At 34.8% G+C, this 16,793-nt stretch overlaps 1 protein-coding gene across 2 annotated transcripts in view; it reads right to left on the reverse strand.

The window, feature by feature from the left end:
- kcnn2 (potassium calcium-activated channel subfamily N member 2) overlaps positions 1-16,793 on the reverse strand; it is a 33,196-nt gene that overhangs the window by 15,280 nt on the left and 1,123 nt on the right. For both annotated transcript variants that reach the window (XM_077242979.1, XM_077242978.1), the window contains exons 2-6: positions 15,610-15,705; positions 3,327-3,745; positions 2,129-2,270; positions 1,943-2,053; positions 693-820 (exon numbers count right to left, since the gene is read on the reverse strand). In XM_077242979.1, the coding sequence (XP_077099094.1) occupies positions 693-820; positions 1,943-2,053; positions 2,129-2,270; positions 3,327-3,745; positions 15,610-15,705 (896 nt within the window). The remainder of the gene's footprint in view (positions 1-692; positions 821-1,942; positions 2,054-2,128; positions 2,271-3,326; positions 3,746-15,609; positions 15,706-16,793) is intronic.

Here is a 16,793-nt window from a genome sequence, read left to right on the forward strand (position 1 = left end):
TAGAAGTGGATTCAGAATGCTGAAGTCTCTTTTACTATTACTCTTTTACTATCTCAGCTGTTTGGTGGAGGCTCATAATACAAGGTTTGTAATATTTCCTTTAATGTATCATATTGTATTTCTGAGAAAAGAGTGTTGCTGTGGTAAAGACTCATGGTAAAGTGCTTTATAACCCAACTTTAAAGGCCACAATTTCAAGCCAGTATCTCTGGAAGTGGCTGAAAATAAAACCTAGTGAAGAAACTACAAACCCAGAAGGTTTCAGCTGAAATTAGGTGGTTTTATATTACCACATTTTCCCTTTTGGGTATGCCAAATAATCAGTCACTGGATGAGTGTGACATTTACAGGGCACTTACGTCCTCTTCTAGATGGCTCATAAATACCAAGAGTGAGACTGATGGGGGAAAACAAAGCAAGTGTCCTTACTAGTGCCTTACTGAGGGCTGAATTAACTCTATATTGGAAGAGCAGAGCATCAATACAACGAGCGATACTAAATTTCTCACATTAGCAAAATAGATACGGTACAAATGGATTTACCCATTCAAACATGACAAAAATTAATCCATTATCAGCAGCTCCTACACTGGGCTACAGGTGTCAAACAATTCAGAGCTGGAACCGTTTAACTCTTACAGAAAAACAGAAACAGTGAGAAGTTCTCAAGGCTCTCCAGAGGTCTGACTTACTGGTGAATGGCTTGAAGGAACTTGCGTTGATGTTTCCTGACTTTGGCGTGGTCCATCTTCCTCACCAGCTTGGTGTTTTTATAAATGAGCCACGTCTCCCTGAGAACATTAGCAGCTGTGTTTTTCACCTGTGGGAGAGAGTTAGCATTGTAGCATTTATCAATCAGTTCTGCTGAGGCGTCCTGGGCCCTGATGTTTGAACGTGGCTTACTTGGTTTGCATAATATGTTTTAGTACAGAGTAAACCTGGAATTTCTACTGGAATAGTTAGCTTGCTAGAAATCAAACAAGCTAACTAGCTGCTAGCAAGCTAAATAACTAGATTTAGCTAACTAGCTGCTTTTTAAAGCTATAAAAGTGAATAGGAAAGGGGCTCAGGGACAAGAGCTGCAAAAATGTCCAGAAAAAAAGCGCCATAAAGGTTCACCAAGAACATCAGCTTTACCAGTATAGCAGATAGGAGACTGCTTGGGAAACCTGTTCGAAAAAAATCCTTTTGGTAACACTGAAAAGTGTAACTGTCAGATTCCAGAAGTAAAAATCCCATTTTCTCCGTAGGGGAACTGATTTTTAACAATAACTTTAAACCATTAAAAAGATAGATCTACTGTGACCTACTAAGTTTTTAATCAATAGTATATGCTTTTGTTGAAACCATCAGCCTGCATTACTCAAATGTTTTTTTTTTTTAAAAATTATGTTCAACGTGAAAAACTACATTACCCATGATTCTGCAATGATTCTGCAATGATTCAACAAACAAATTCTCTTTGAAGAACTTTTTAAGAACTCTTTAGTGTCCACCCACTCCCATGAGGCACTGAAAATGACAAGTCAGTTTCTCTATGGCTGCATCCGAAATCGCATACTTACCTACTATTTAGTAAGCGAAAAACAGAACGTGACAAAAGAAGTAGAATGAAACCTTGAATATTTAGCCTATTCATTGACATGTCCAGCCTATTTCTCACATTTCTGTCAGGCCAAACATTACTGATGATTTCTTCTCAAAAAAGCTTATAAACCAACCACTAAGGTGAATTTGTTTATTTAGATTTTTTTCTTTTAAAATACTGTTCTGTAAGCATAGTGTCACATTAAATGAATTCACACATTTTGTTTATATTTAATAAATGCATCTTATTTTCCACTTTGCATAAGCTGGATATTATTTTCAAAGGTTTGCAGGGATTAAGAATAAACTGTGACATAAATCGCCACAAGGCTAAGATTCGGGATTTCAGACTTACCCTTTTTGTCAGCTGGGTGTCCATCATAAAGTTATGTACATGTTTTTCGGCTTTGGTTAATTCCAGTTTCTTTGCGACCACAGCGACCACCAAAGCAGTGCACCCGGCACCCTGAAAAAACAAACACCAGCCTTAAGCACTCAGTCAAAAACAAAAGCTCTGTTATGCCTGACATACGCTACTTACCATGATGCCGGTGAGGAGACAGACCCCTTTCCCACAGTATGTATTAGGAACCATATCTCCATATCCAATCGTTAGAAAAGTTATTGAGATCAACCACATGGCTCCAAGGAAATTGCTGGTTACATCCATGTTGTCATGGTATCTAGTAAATTTTAAATGACATATTAGAATAACAACTACAGTTACTATACATTGACTGACTTAAATGTAAGTTAATCTATCAGCCATGAAAATGTAGCTAGTTTGTCTGGCATTATAAATAGTGTTGACTCCACTACAGAGTATTGGACATGCTGTTGTTGCTGTAAGCTAATACTTAATTGGCTAATTGAGAGATCTAGCCTGTTGGGACACAATTGACTCAGTTTCCAAACCTATTTAACTGCTGTTTAAAAGGTTATGCAGCACACAGGTCTGCAACATGAGAAATGTGATACTCCATAGGGTATAACAGGTTGAGAAAAAGGCACAGTATCTTTTTTCTCTGAAATTATACATTATGATACTTAGATCTCATTTTGTAAAAATCACCTAGTAACTGTGAATTATTACAATTGTATACAATGAAAAAAAATCCAAAACATGAATTAATGATAATTGTATATATATATATATATATATATATATACACACACACACAGACAAACACACATACATACATATACAATATATATATATATATATATATACACAAACACACATACATACATATACAGTATATATATATACATATACATGCTTTTTGGAAAATTAGCACAATTGTTGTGTATACTGCACACACACACACTTAAATATAGTATAATAATTAAATAATACGTATTCATTATATACAATTGTACAACAGTCAAATTAATAATATATCAAGTTTTTCCAAATATTTATATATATATATATATATATATATATATATATATATATATTTATTAACTATACAATTATCATGAATTCATGTTTAGGATTTTTTCCATGTTATACAATTTTAATAATTCACAGTATATACACAATTGACAATTGATCTCCTTTCTGAACTGAATTCATGAAGTCATGATAATTAACTGTATATATATATAGATATATATATATTATATATAATTATTTTCATAAAAAAAAATTTCTGACTTAAAAATAAAAAATTTCCCTATGAAAACTGATTTCCATTATTGCTGATTTCTATTGTCAGAGCAACAAACTGGTCCACCTTTCGCACGCCCTCACAGTCCAGGCGGCGATGATCCACAGAGAAATGGTGAACACCAGCAGCACTGTCCCGGGACATATAGTCATGAGGGTCTTCATGACAAAGCGTGTGTTGAAGTTTATCTTGTTGAGAGCACCGATACTGCGTGACGAAGCATCGGTAAAGAGTTTGCTGTGCAGCAGCATGACGCGAGCAATGAGGTACAGACGGAGAAACATGGGAATGGACAGGATGATATCCACGTCGGCGTCAGTCTTGGAAGGGGCGTAAGAAAAGGCTAGCCGTGCCGTCCACGTGAAGGTGTAGTTGCCCGGGATGGGGTGTATCGCGCACACCAAGATCTCCAGACAGATGAAGAAGATGCGCTCGTAGGTCATGGCTATCCTCCAGTCGTCTGCGGCGTTGTCCACCATGAATAGCTATTTGGAGAAAAAAAATTAAAAGCAAAGCTGTAGAAGCAGGAAAAAAACGAAACAATTTCATGTTCCTCCAGAAATGTAAAACAGTATAGGGTAAGAAACTTAATTCAATTTAATTTTTTAAATAATAATTATATGTAATAAAGATTTTTTTTTTTTTAAATGAAAATAAGTCAAAATATCTCAAATCTTTTTGCACCTCAAGTAATTTTTTCTTTAGCAGCAGGATTTATTCAGTGCACATCATTTTCCCCCACTAGACTGTATTTTCAACCTTGGCCTGTCAGATTCTGCCAAGGTGCGCTGCTCAAAGGCTTCTCTCGGGTTTCTCTCCATTTGACCAGCGGCCCTGGAGCCTCAATGCTTTATTCTACTCTTGCTACATAGAATTTCCCTCTTTCCTCTTCTCCACAATCCCATACATATTTCTAGGCTAAAACAATATATTTTAAGTTTATTGTAAACAATTCAGACATATAAAAATATGATCGAAGTTCGAAGGCCAGTTCACACTAACACAAATGCTCGGAATGAAGACTTACACACACATATATATATATATATATATATATATATATATATATATATATATATATATATGTGTGTGTGTGTGTGTGTGTGTGTGTGTGTATATGTACATATACATATACACAGGCACACGCACACACACACACACACACACACACACACACATATATATGTAGGCCTATTGAAAAAACAAAGTCGCACAGTATTTTCATGTTTTCAAACAGCCATTCAGATTTTTGTATTCCCTATGGTGTTTTTCAAATAACACCAAACACAAAAGTATAGAGACAAGAGAGCCAGATTCTTCATCTCCTATTCACTGTAGCTTAGGAAAATACTTTGTTTGTGAATGACACCAAGTCCGAGTTTTATGTAGCAGCAGTGTCTCTAGGCACATGACCAAAAGCACAACTCAGTTTAAGTCGCAGTGCAATGGAAAAGAAGGAAAATGGAAAACAGAGATTAGTACTCAATTGAGGGCATGCTAATTTTCATTTCAGACAGAACAGACGCATTAACTACCATTCAATTTAAAATGTTTACCGCACCAAACATTTGTGTTGGGACTGGGAGTATGTAAACTCTTTTACATCATTTGCAATGCTTAATGGGAATGGGCAGTCAGGTTTACAGACAACATGTTACAATGACTGGTACTGTGTTTTAATTAGGGCAGGGTATTGACACAAATTTCCCAAATCCAATTCAATTCGGATCAATATCAATTAATTGGGATACATCAGTCCATACATATTAATTTTCTCAAATGCTGATAAACTAAACAGGGAACCCTTTCAGCCGGTACTATAATATTAAAGGTAAAAATGAACTAATTAACTCTTTTGTGTACAATTGCATATAATGCAGTTTTTATATAATAATAACGTTTTTAACATTACAGGTAAAAACCACTATAAAAAGTAAAAATATAATAAATATGTAATATAATAAATACTTTTGCATTATAAATGCACCTATCTGGAGTTTAGTCTTCTAGCTGACTATCGAGTTTATGGTCACTGAATGGCTTTTCTGAGGTAAATGTAATGTCATGTGACATATTGTTAAAAAGTTTGTTGAAACACTGATTGAGCGAATACATGAGACATGATACTTTTCAGTAAGTTGTACTGTATCTTTCAACATTCCTTCTGATGTTCATTCATGTTTATTTCATGCTATAACTAGTAGTAAAGAGGAAGGGATGATCGGTTCACTTGCCTAAGGCGCTACAGTCATCGGTCACGCCACATTAAAGAGTGCCAAAGCCACATTCATTGTTTGAATTTCATAATAAAATTGACAGAATTAGAAAGCTGACACTTTGTTTCATATCAAAATCATAATTATAATAACAAACTATTCATATAGCACTTTGTTTTCAGGAATAAAATGCAGTTCAAAGTGCTTTACATAAAAATGATATAGTTTCATATCAACAGCAACATCACATTCAATAAAAACATAAGAAATAAAATAAATAAAAAATAACCTGCTCTGTCTTGTCTGTCAGCGCGTTTTTACTGCGTGAGGATATGGACGTGTGGCGTGAGAGAACAGTGTCAATTGAGTGATTCTAACGGTGAATGTGTGAGAGTTGGCAGCTCTGCCTCACACCACAGAAAATCTGATAAGATAATCTGTAGAACCATCATGATAATCGGGACTTTGTCTAGCATTGTCAGAAGGGGAGAATTGGGCCCAAAATCGACCCATTTACCTTGTAGTGTGTGGGTGCCTTAAAGGGTTATTTCACCCAAAAATGAAAGATGAAAAACTAGAATCACTGGCTTCCGTACACAAGTCTAGTTCTGTCGGAAGAGTGACCTCTGACCCGACGTATGACGCATTGATGAACACAGAAGTGCAGAGGACAGAGCAAAACAAAAAAACGGTCACAAATTAGAAGAATTTTTACAGAGAAATTTGTACAGAGAAATGAGGAGCTTGAGTTTGTTGCTCAGCCCAGTTTGTTTGAACCGCGAGAGTCGTCTACTCTCACCTAAGCTTAAACGCTACGCCTACATCCTACGTCGTACGCCGGAACTCAACTCTCGTGAACTTGTGAATGGATGTTACCAGAAGCTAGTGATTACGGTTTATAAAATTATAAATATGGACATTTTTCTTACAAAATTGCATCGCTTCGCTTCAGAAGGCCTTAATTAACCCCCTGGAGCCGTATGGATTACTTCTATGATGCATGGATTCACTTTTTTGGTCTTCAAAATCACTAGTCACTATTCACTCCCATTATAAAGCTTGGAAGAGCCAGGATATTTTTTGATAACATTTTTTTTTTTCAAGATTGTGTTTGGCTGAAGGAAGAAAGTCGTATATACCTAGGATGGCTTGAGGGTGATTAAATCATGGGACAATTTTCATTTTTGGGTGAACTAACCCTTTAATTGGTCGAGGTCTTTTCGGCATTATGGAGAGTGTAGTTCTTCACTAGGAATTCTTCAAAAATGAAGTTGAAATCACACTGATCTTGATACAGTAGGTCTGTCTTGAGGCTTGAAAGATTTATTTATTATCGTCAAAAATCTACTTCTCTTTTGAGATAGTGAATGGTATTTTACTCGCGGAAGCCGTCTGTTGCGCTCAACCGTCAGATCCCTGCCCTCCCTGCCGCTCTGTGCCGATCATCTGCGGTTTCATCCTGTGCATTCAATCACCTCAAGGTACCCGACAGTCAACATCAGCGAGAGATATCTCACTGGAGTGGTGCAGTCAGCACAATTCAAAGGCTTCGGCTGACAGATTTTATCCAACGAGACTGTGGCTATCTGATATGAGAAAAGGCGCAAATGATGAACCCCCGATCCAATATGTGCAAACAAGTTTCCTGCCCTCTCACATCACCAGGCTATTTCACGAGTAATGGGTTTATGCGGTGCGTAACTGAATTATTCTTTAATATGACTCTTGCTTGCGGCGTTAAGAGCTTGCTTCAGTGCTGTCCTGTGGTTTTCCACTCGCGTAGTATAGCACATGTATAAAACCTTAACGCTTGGACAGTTTAATCACATTTATGGTCACTTATTTACTCAACCTGGTTTGCTGGATCCACAGTATCTGAATCATCATACAGGTGATGTTTGAATTAATCAAATAAAACCTGGCAAAAGAATAATGAACGGTTTATAATATAAACTGACACCCTGCCAAATAACGGAATTCCTAATATCTAAATTCTTCATTAAGAAAAACAGCACCACTTCTGGAGGCAAATGAGATTAATAACATGGATCATATAGTATATTCAGTGATAATACATTAAAACATTACTTTAAATGGTGCTAGACCGTACAAAATGGTGTTGGAGTGACTGCCAGCACATTGCTATACTGTTGCTAATAACTTCTGAGTAGTTGCCAGGATGTTTTGGCTGGTTGCTAGGTGGTTGCTAGGACACTCTTTGTGGTTTCTAAGTGGTTGCTAAGCCATTCTGTGAGGTTTCTAGCTAGCATTCCTTTCTTCAACAAAAACTGCATGATTTGAGGTATTGATGTCCGTAACAGAGACAATGCAATGATTTTGTTACAAATATAATTTATATTTCAGATATGTTTAAGTAAAATATATTTTTACTTTTATGTTTTGTAACAGCAAAAATTTCAGCAACTCAAAATTGCTCATTTTTATTTAGGCCCTTTAAGCTCTAATATAAGAGAATACAAAAAAATAACAGCAATATTCACCTATTGCATATTAACCAAAATGTATGAAACTTTTAATGTATGAAACTGCCAAAATGCTTTTTTTTGTATTTTCATATTAGGGCATAAAATTATTATATATCATTCTTCTTCTTTTTTATTTTGACTGTATTTTAAATTTTACATTAAATATATTTAAATGTACTTGGCTACAAGTTGAAATTATGTTCCCCCGATAGAATAAAAAAAAACTTTTATAGCAAATACATATATTTTGAGATTGAATATTTAAAAAAAAGCCAGAAAATATTGAGATTAAAAAACATTGAGCTCCTTTTCCCAGATGAGCAATAATAATTAATGGTGATAGTAACTCTTGCTTTAGCGATCATCACTAAAAATCTTGAATCGTTCGCACGGAAAATAAACCCTTCACGCTTCAAAGCTTTTAGTATGTTTTTTTTTTAGCCCAAAGACTAATAACAAAATGAACATCTCAATTTTAGACCCTTGTAGTCCCACCTACACATGTTAGTCACATGAATCATACAGCCTCAAAATACGACACTAATCCTTCATATTCATATGACGCTCATGCAAACATAAAAGCACTCCTACAGCATACTATAATCCAAAGTATCAAAATAACATCAAAAACATGGGATGCTCCCAAACATAAAAATAGATCAAACCCAATCACGTTTTGTTTTGGACATTCTCATCTACACTGACTCACCACAGAAATCGTAAGGCCAGAAGAAAGGGAGATTTTAGACCAGATAAGACACATCAACTGTCTTAAAAGGCCTGACAATTGCCAGAGATGCTGTAACATTAACCAGCCTGTCTGTTAGTTTAGGCTGTTGTTCGACTTTCCGTGCGGGTGTAACTTAGACAGCGAAACACAAGCTGCCTTTCTGAACGGTGACAGACGCTGTCTTACTCAAAACTTAGCAACAACAACAACAACAACCAACAAACCACATAGCCTGCACAAAGGATGATAAGCATGAAGCTTTAATTTTGTTCATATGGGCAAAACATGTCATCAAGACACCGCTTTTAACTTGCTAGCTTCAAAACGGAGCAATTAAACATTTAAAATGGGTTACGTGAGGAAACCTACTGGGTAGGTAAAACCAATTATGGTAATGGATGACCTGCAATACAATACTCAAGGGTGCTTCACCTTCAAGCATCCAATATTTCAACTGAGTGCTTGAGCAGGTAGTTATGGAAAAATGCTGAATTTGACAACAGAGGGGGAAGGTGCACATGTAATGGCCTGGTTACAACAGCTAAGGGTCGAGCAGATAACCTCAACAAGTCCGAGAGCGTAACTGCGGCAGCTAACTCAACAAAGACAAAGCAGAAGTGCATATAGAAAAATGATCATTTTAGATTTGTTCCTATCTGTTCCTTTCCTATGAGGCATTTTAGTAAAATGGATTGGTATTTTTAGGGCTTTTGAAACTATATTTTTTTTAATGACAATTATTTCAGGGAATGACATTTTTTTAATAGTACTGCTTGCTTTAGTTGTCATCACTAAAAATCTTGATTCATTCGCAAAGGAAAAAAACACTTCAAAGCTTTTAATAAATAATCATGAAAACAATAATTGATCAAAAAACGGCCAATTGTAGATTTATTCCCTTCTGTTAAAGCATGATGATGAATTTTAGTAAAATGAATTGGTATTCTGTAGGGTTTTAAAAAAAAAAAAATTCTTTCTGACAGTTATTATTATTATTATTTAATTTAATATTTTATTAATGTTATGTTTTTGCAGTAAAACAGCATTAGAATCTTTAAGTTTGATTCATTTATATTTACAAACTGTCCATTTCAATGTTTCCATTCAGAACTCAACTCAATTTAATGATTCGCTTACATTGTCATTCATTGCCAGTCAACATTCATGTGGTACTTTTCATATATTAAAATGTTTGAAACTGTATGAATGCTGATAAATATTACTGTTTAGTGCATATGGGGCCTATTTTAAATAACTGTTATTGTAATTTCTCATTGTAATCTTCTTTGAATCACTCTTTTAAGTAATTTTAGAACAAATACACATATACTGATATACATGTACATATCATCTTTAATATGTATATAATATATACAGTAGTACATATATTTTTGTCAGTTAATATGACGTTTACACTGTTGCATAGTATCACCAGTAATGAAATAGAAATTGTTTGGCTAAACTGAACAGTTTAATTGTATATATTATAAAATGTACAATTAAATCATTTACAAACACATTATAAAACTATTTAGTTGAAGACTCGACAACATTCAGTATTTATATAGTTTTTCTTATCAAGTCTATTAATGTTAGATTTACTTTTGACGCATTTCTGTTCTTGTATGAAAGAAGGCAGCAGGTAGATTTGTAGTATTAGCCCCCCCGGTCTCCTCTAATACAGAATGAGATACAGCGCTCAGTGGAATGATGGATGCAAGGCTGACTTTGGCAGAGCATGTGGATTAATGAAAACCGCAATAAAAAACGGCCTAAACTGATCAGCGCAACGCGAGGTCGATGGCTCTTCTGAAGCAACCGCACTCATTGTTGCCTTACCAGACCTGAACTCTGTTAAAACACAGAGACAACAAAATAATCTATTAAACACGTGTCCATACAAGGGGCTTGGATTGTGCTCCTGTTGACATTTCGCCTTGACAAGGGCACGGACACAAGGTCGTCTGCCTTCGTGCTATCCGTCTGTCTAGTAGGCAGCAGGGGTTGGTTACTGGTTTCAGAAGACCTCAATATAACTAATGGAGCATGGCTCAATATTTAATCTGTGTAATGTAGAGAATGGGAACATATATCTTGTCGCTAAGAAAAGAAATCGCTCAGTCTCATTAGAGAATTAGGTAGAGAGGTTCAGCCCAATTACAAATTAATGCAATGGTTAATTTATGATATCAAAGTGTGTCCTAAGAGGCCACTTTTGCTAAGTAAATCCTCAGTTGTAGGTTGCTTTTTAGCTTTCAAGATTCTTTGAAGAAGGACCCGCATGCTTTCAGAGTTTGCATTTGTGTAATTGAACGGCGTCAGTAAACGATGACAGCTGTTGTTTTATTAAGTCAACGGTAACTCAGTTGAACTCTGTGTGTCTAGTGATTTAAATTCAAAATTTATATAATAAAATAATATAATATAAAAGGCACTGGTCATCTCAAATTAAATGAATTCAATTAAAAGTAAAAAAAAAAATACTTAGTTTAATCTTAATCCATACTGTAATTTCACTTAGACAAAACGCATGGGTCACTATTTTAATAAACTGTAACTCTCTTTATCATTTTAAATAAATAAAAAATACATTATTAAATCCAATTATTAAGGGATTTTAGATCCTATTCCTTTAACTGAATTTGAATGCCCACTAAATGTCTTCAAATTTTTTTATAATGTTAAAATGATAAAACCTTTCATTTCTCTGAGCTACGTTACAATATATTTCCAGAATTTTAAATAAAATAAATTAAATTAGCAGTTGTCTCAAATGAATTTACTTAAAAAAAAATACCGTTTAAATTAAATCAGCTGTTGTTTCAAATGAATCTAATAAAAACAAGAAGCTTCTAATTGAATCTCATAATAATCCAGCTCAGTGAAAACTCAGGGGTCAGTGGTGAAGGATGGATACGTGACACTCAGCAGTCGTCTCGGGTAGAGTTTAGCTGTCACAGAAAAAGGTAGTGCACATCCTATAGTGCATCAGCGCTGCAGCTCAGTTGCATTAATCACATGTTTCTGCCTTATATGTTATGTTAAACACACTGGAAATCAAGTGATTTGTGGTTCAATTGCAGCTAACAATCATATATAACTGCTTCTGCAAATGAAGGTTATTAGTTAAAAGAATGAAATATTTTGTATCAATATGGCAATGATGTGCATGTATTTCTAATGGGTAGGGCCACCTACCAGAACATTTTTCTGGTAAAGCATTCCCATGATTGATGTCCCTCAGAGGCTTTTGGGCCCTAAATATTACAGAGCGCAACTGGCTCATGAATACACGCCGTTATAATTCAACAATGTGAAAAGTAATAAAACTGCTCAGGCATTTATGGTTGCAGAGCCAGGGCCCTTAATGGCTTTTTTTAAGGGGGTGGATTTGCATGCATATTACAAAACAGTGATTTTGTTTCATGTACACGTCACACAGACATGTACAAACACACCTATATATGCTTTTATATATATTATGTGACAATTTCATGTGTGAGATTGAACTTCTAAAACATCTCTACGCAGTGCACAAGCATTATTGTATTATAAGAACAGTACAACCCCAAAATGAAATTTATGTCATTTATGTTGTTTCAAAGCCATATTTATTCATCCGTGTAATACTTGAATTGAGCAATTTCTTCTGTGCTTATATTTCCTAGAAATTGAACCCATGAGCTTGGTGTTACAGCCAGCATGTACTACTTTTGGCAGCAGAAAATCAATCATTATCTGCATCTATTTTGTGGAAAAGAGCAGCTTAGACATTGTGCCAAACATCTCCTTTTAACGTTTCACGGAAAGACATAAAATAACATAGGGGAAGAACAACATCAGGGTGAGTAAATGATGACGGGATTTCTATTTCTGTGGACTAATCTTTTTTAACACTAGTTCTATGAGAATACAAGATCCTATCCAGTAAGTTGAAAACTTAAGGTCCACTTTCTGCACACTGCATCCTCTTCATCAATGCCACAGAGGTCATCAGCCTCAAGTTAGATCATCTGGTTTCACTGTCATCATATTGCATCATTATTCTCATTCCTCTCATCCAAAACCACTCATTGCCTTCAAATCAATGGCCACAGTGGGGAAATCTCAACATGGGTCTTTGACATCTCAGGTGGAAGGCTGTTCATCGCCTGCGGTCTTGGCAAATTCTACGTTTTTCCATCCCTGTTGAAGGTCAATGTATTTTCTTCTTGTTTTGACTCCCAGTCCATCAAAAACCATGAAGTAATGCTGGATCACACCGCAGAAACAGTCTAATTGAGCAACTTCACAAGTCAAATTTGAAGGGATAGTTCCCCTAAAATAAAAAAATTCAGTGATTATTTACTCACCTTCAAGTTGTTCCAAACCTGTATGAAGTTATTTCTTCTGCTGCACTCAAAAGATATCTTGAAGAATATGGGTAAGCAAACAGTTGATGGACTCCACTGACTTTCATAGTATGGGAAAAAATACTATGGAAGTCAATCAACTGTGATTACTGACATCCTTCAAACTATCTTCTGTTGTGTTCAGCAGAAGAAAGAAACTCATACATGGAACAACCTGAGGGTGAGTAAATGATGACTGAATTTTCATTTTTAGGTGATCAATCATTTTATCATTCTCATGGCCTTCACCGGCATTAGTCATAGTCAGCTACATTACGGCAAATGGTTTGACTTTATCCGCAATGTGAGCTTTTACAGGAATAATTCACTGGAAACTGAAAATTCTGTCTCACCCTTATGTTGCTCCAAACCTGTAAGTCTTTCTTTCTTCCGTGGAACGCACAAGGAGACGTTTTGAAGAATGGTTATGCTGTTCTTTTCCAATTAAAAGTGAATGGGGATGGATGCTGTGAAGCTCCAGAAATGACAAAAAGAGCCATGAAAGCAACATAAAAGAAGTCCATATGATGTATATTCTCAATATTCGTATGATGTCCCATCAAACGTATGTCAAACCTGGTGTGATGTGTCTTGATTCACAGTTTTCCAATACCAATAATTGTATGCACGTTTATGGTACTTTAGTTATACTGTAAGTAAAGAAGCAGCGTGAACATTCTTAAAAATATCTGTTATATTAAGGTGTGTACATGATGATTTATTTTTTTTGTAATTTTTGGGTGAATTACCCGAAATGCTGCTACCTGGTCACTAAATGAAATCCTATGTCATCCTTTTGAACAGGTGACTCTAAAAAAACATGCGCACTATTAACTAATAACACTTTATCCATTCTGCCAATAGAACTACAATCTTGTTGGCACTATGTACCTACTGGCAGTACAAGCTTATTGGCGCTCCTTGGCCTTATCTAAGTGCTTGATTTATATATTTTGCCATTAACGCAAGTATCACTCAAAACCAATATATCCACTACAGTACGACAGCTTCAGCCATAAAAATAAATAAATAACATTCTGATCAGCTAGTGAAAATATAAATGGGCAAAAAACAAAAAGCAAACAAAAACCTTATGCAATATGCATACATGCAAAAAAATTATAAAATTAAGCTTTTACAGACATAAAATTCAAACCCCAGGCAATAAACGTATGTTAATCAATATGAAATTGACATTGCCCTCTGTGATTAAATCCTTTTGGGCTAATCTGTCCATCCCACAAGAAATTAAAAGTGATATTTCCCTATTGGAAAAGCCACACTTGGTTTCACTTCATAATAAGCCTGTCTGATTCAACTTGAATGAGATATTTGTGTTTGCAAGTTGAATTAAATAATAATAAATTAATAAAACATTCCTACAGGGTTCCCACACTTTTGACAATTGGATATGGTTGTTTAAACATGTTTAATAGTGCACATAAAGAGTGATTTTTATTATTTGAATTGTTATTCAGTTCATTTCTGATTTTATTATGAATTTTAATCTATTTTGCTTATTAATGAATTAATTGTATTCATTTTAATTATTTTATTCGTCTCCCTGGCCTGTAACTCAGTTTTAAAATCCACTCAAATTTCTTGGTTTCATATGACCATGTGAACTCTGAAAGCATGAATATGAAAGAACGAAACAGAAAGAAGTGGAATACATCAAATAAATCTTTGATGCTACATTTCCTTGGCTGCAGAGTATTTTAAGAAACATCACGGAGACTGTTCAGAAACTTACAGTATTTCATTCTCGTCAGCACAGGATTAATGGCATCGTTTGCCATTAATGCATTACTAAATGCATAGAAACGCATTACAGAGATATAGATGCTGAATTGCATAAAGTTCACCAGTAATACAGTAAAACAACAATTCACTGATGCAAGGTCATAAGACTGAGTGCTTTCCAATACTACAACCCTCAAGTGAAGTTCTTTCTCTCAACAAATATGGGCAAAAAACTGCCTCAAGTGCAGATTTTGGCGTTAACTAATAACAATATGGAGACATTGTACTGTAAGCTTCTACCTAATCTATAAATTACATTTCTGTTTAGAAAGCGCAAGTGCCAATCCATAATCAACACAGGTAATAGACTATGAATCTCATGTTATGCTCTGGTAGATTTCTAAAACGATTCTATGAAGATGAATAAATACTCAACATATTTTATAGGGTATTCAACCAGGACTTGTCTATTCAACTAGCTAATAAACTGTTAACAGCCACTGTTTAAGCCAGGTCAACAAGTCACTGACAGGATTGCATGGCATGATTCGATTAAGGAGAGGATGCAGTGCTACTGAAGATAATCCGATTGTAATTCAATGGTAATGGATATCATTCAAGTGCAATGTGTTAAGCATTAGTCTGTAGGAGAGAATGTGTTAAGAAACTCACCGACTCTCATGACAGCAGAACCTTCTGCAAAAACCACCCAATTTGACAACAACAAAAAAACAGCAAAAAAAAAAACAGTAAACAGCTCTTGCTTATTTTTGAGTAAGTTACCTGGATTTCCCTGGCATGATATATGATAATCAACCCAAGAAGAATGATTGTAGAAAGACTTATCAGGCATTTTAGGGCTAAAGAATACAGTGACTCCTGGAAAAAAAGAAGAAAAAGACAAATTCAGCTCATTTGGATTAGTCAGTTTAAACATACACTATGATTGGATATTGTTTGAACCTGTAAAATAGCACCGCGACACATTACAATGTTGTTTTTTTTTTTTTTTTATGATTATGAGACATTGTACACTTTCGTGAGTGTTTGGATTAAGTTACACCTTCCTGAAAATGGTATCAAAACATAAGAACGAATGCAAGCGCATTTGACACCATTATCAAAAACAATATTATACTGTTTTAAGACAGGACCATTGATTTTCCTGGGGTTTTCCTTACAGGGGAGAGACATGCTGATATAACTCATTCTGTTCATTTCTTTCAGATGTGAATTTTTCTGATGTAGTTAAATTGCTGTTATTGTTCAAAGATCAACTATCTAACATTGTTTTACAATAGAATATATAGATGTAAACTGAGAATAACTAATTCTATGTGCCAACTATGTGCCAAATTGAATTGAAATAACGTATATCCTCTTTTGGATTTTTATAGATAGAGGCATCAACTAAATTACAATTATTGAAATATTTTAAGTATTTATAGTAATATATAAGCATTTAGAAAAAAACTAGTTATGATTTTTTTTCAAGTAATATTCTATAGAAAGTCCATGAAGAAGGGTGCACAATTGGCTCTAAACGTGAGGATAGTTATAGAATTTTAACTTGATTTATAACTTAGGCTACTTAAGAATTTAAGTTTCAAGCTGTTGAACTACAACAGTTAGTTCCAGTAATTTGATTGGTTGAGCTTCCCAACTTAGTGCTGATATTTATTATAACAACATGAGAATATTTTAGTTTGTTTGTGTTTGTGACATTACAGTGTTTTCTATTAAACAGAAAGGGAGTTGTGTAATTTGTGCATGCACTGAAAATAATTTTGTATATTGAGTTGTTCTTTAAATGCAATTTCACCTACATATTACCTTTATGCAGCCAAATCACAGCCATGCTGATATAACAAACAACAGCACCCTTGATTGTGTATAAATATGTAATTCATAAAAGAAACATTAATTTAATCGGAGTAGAATTTGTGAGAAAAATATCTATACAACAG

The sequence above is a fragment of the Siphateles boraxobius genome, unplaced genomic scaffold (genome assembly GCF_051911475.1).
Source record: "Siphateles boraxobius isolate OS27281-9 unplaced genomic scaffold, OSU_SipBor_1 25, whole genome shotgun sequence".
Taxonomy (NCBI): Eukaryota; Metazoa; Chordata; class Actinopteri; order Cypriniformes; family Leuciscidae; genus Siphateles; species Siphateles boraxobius.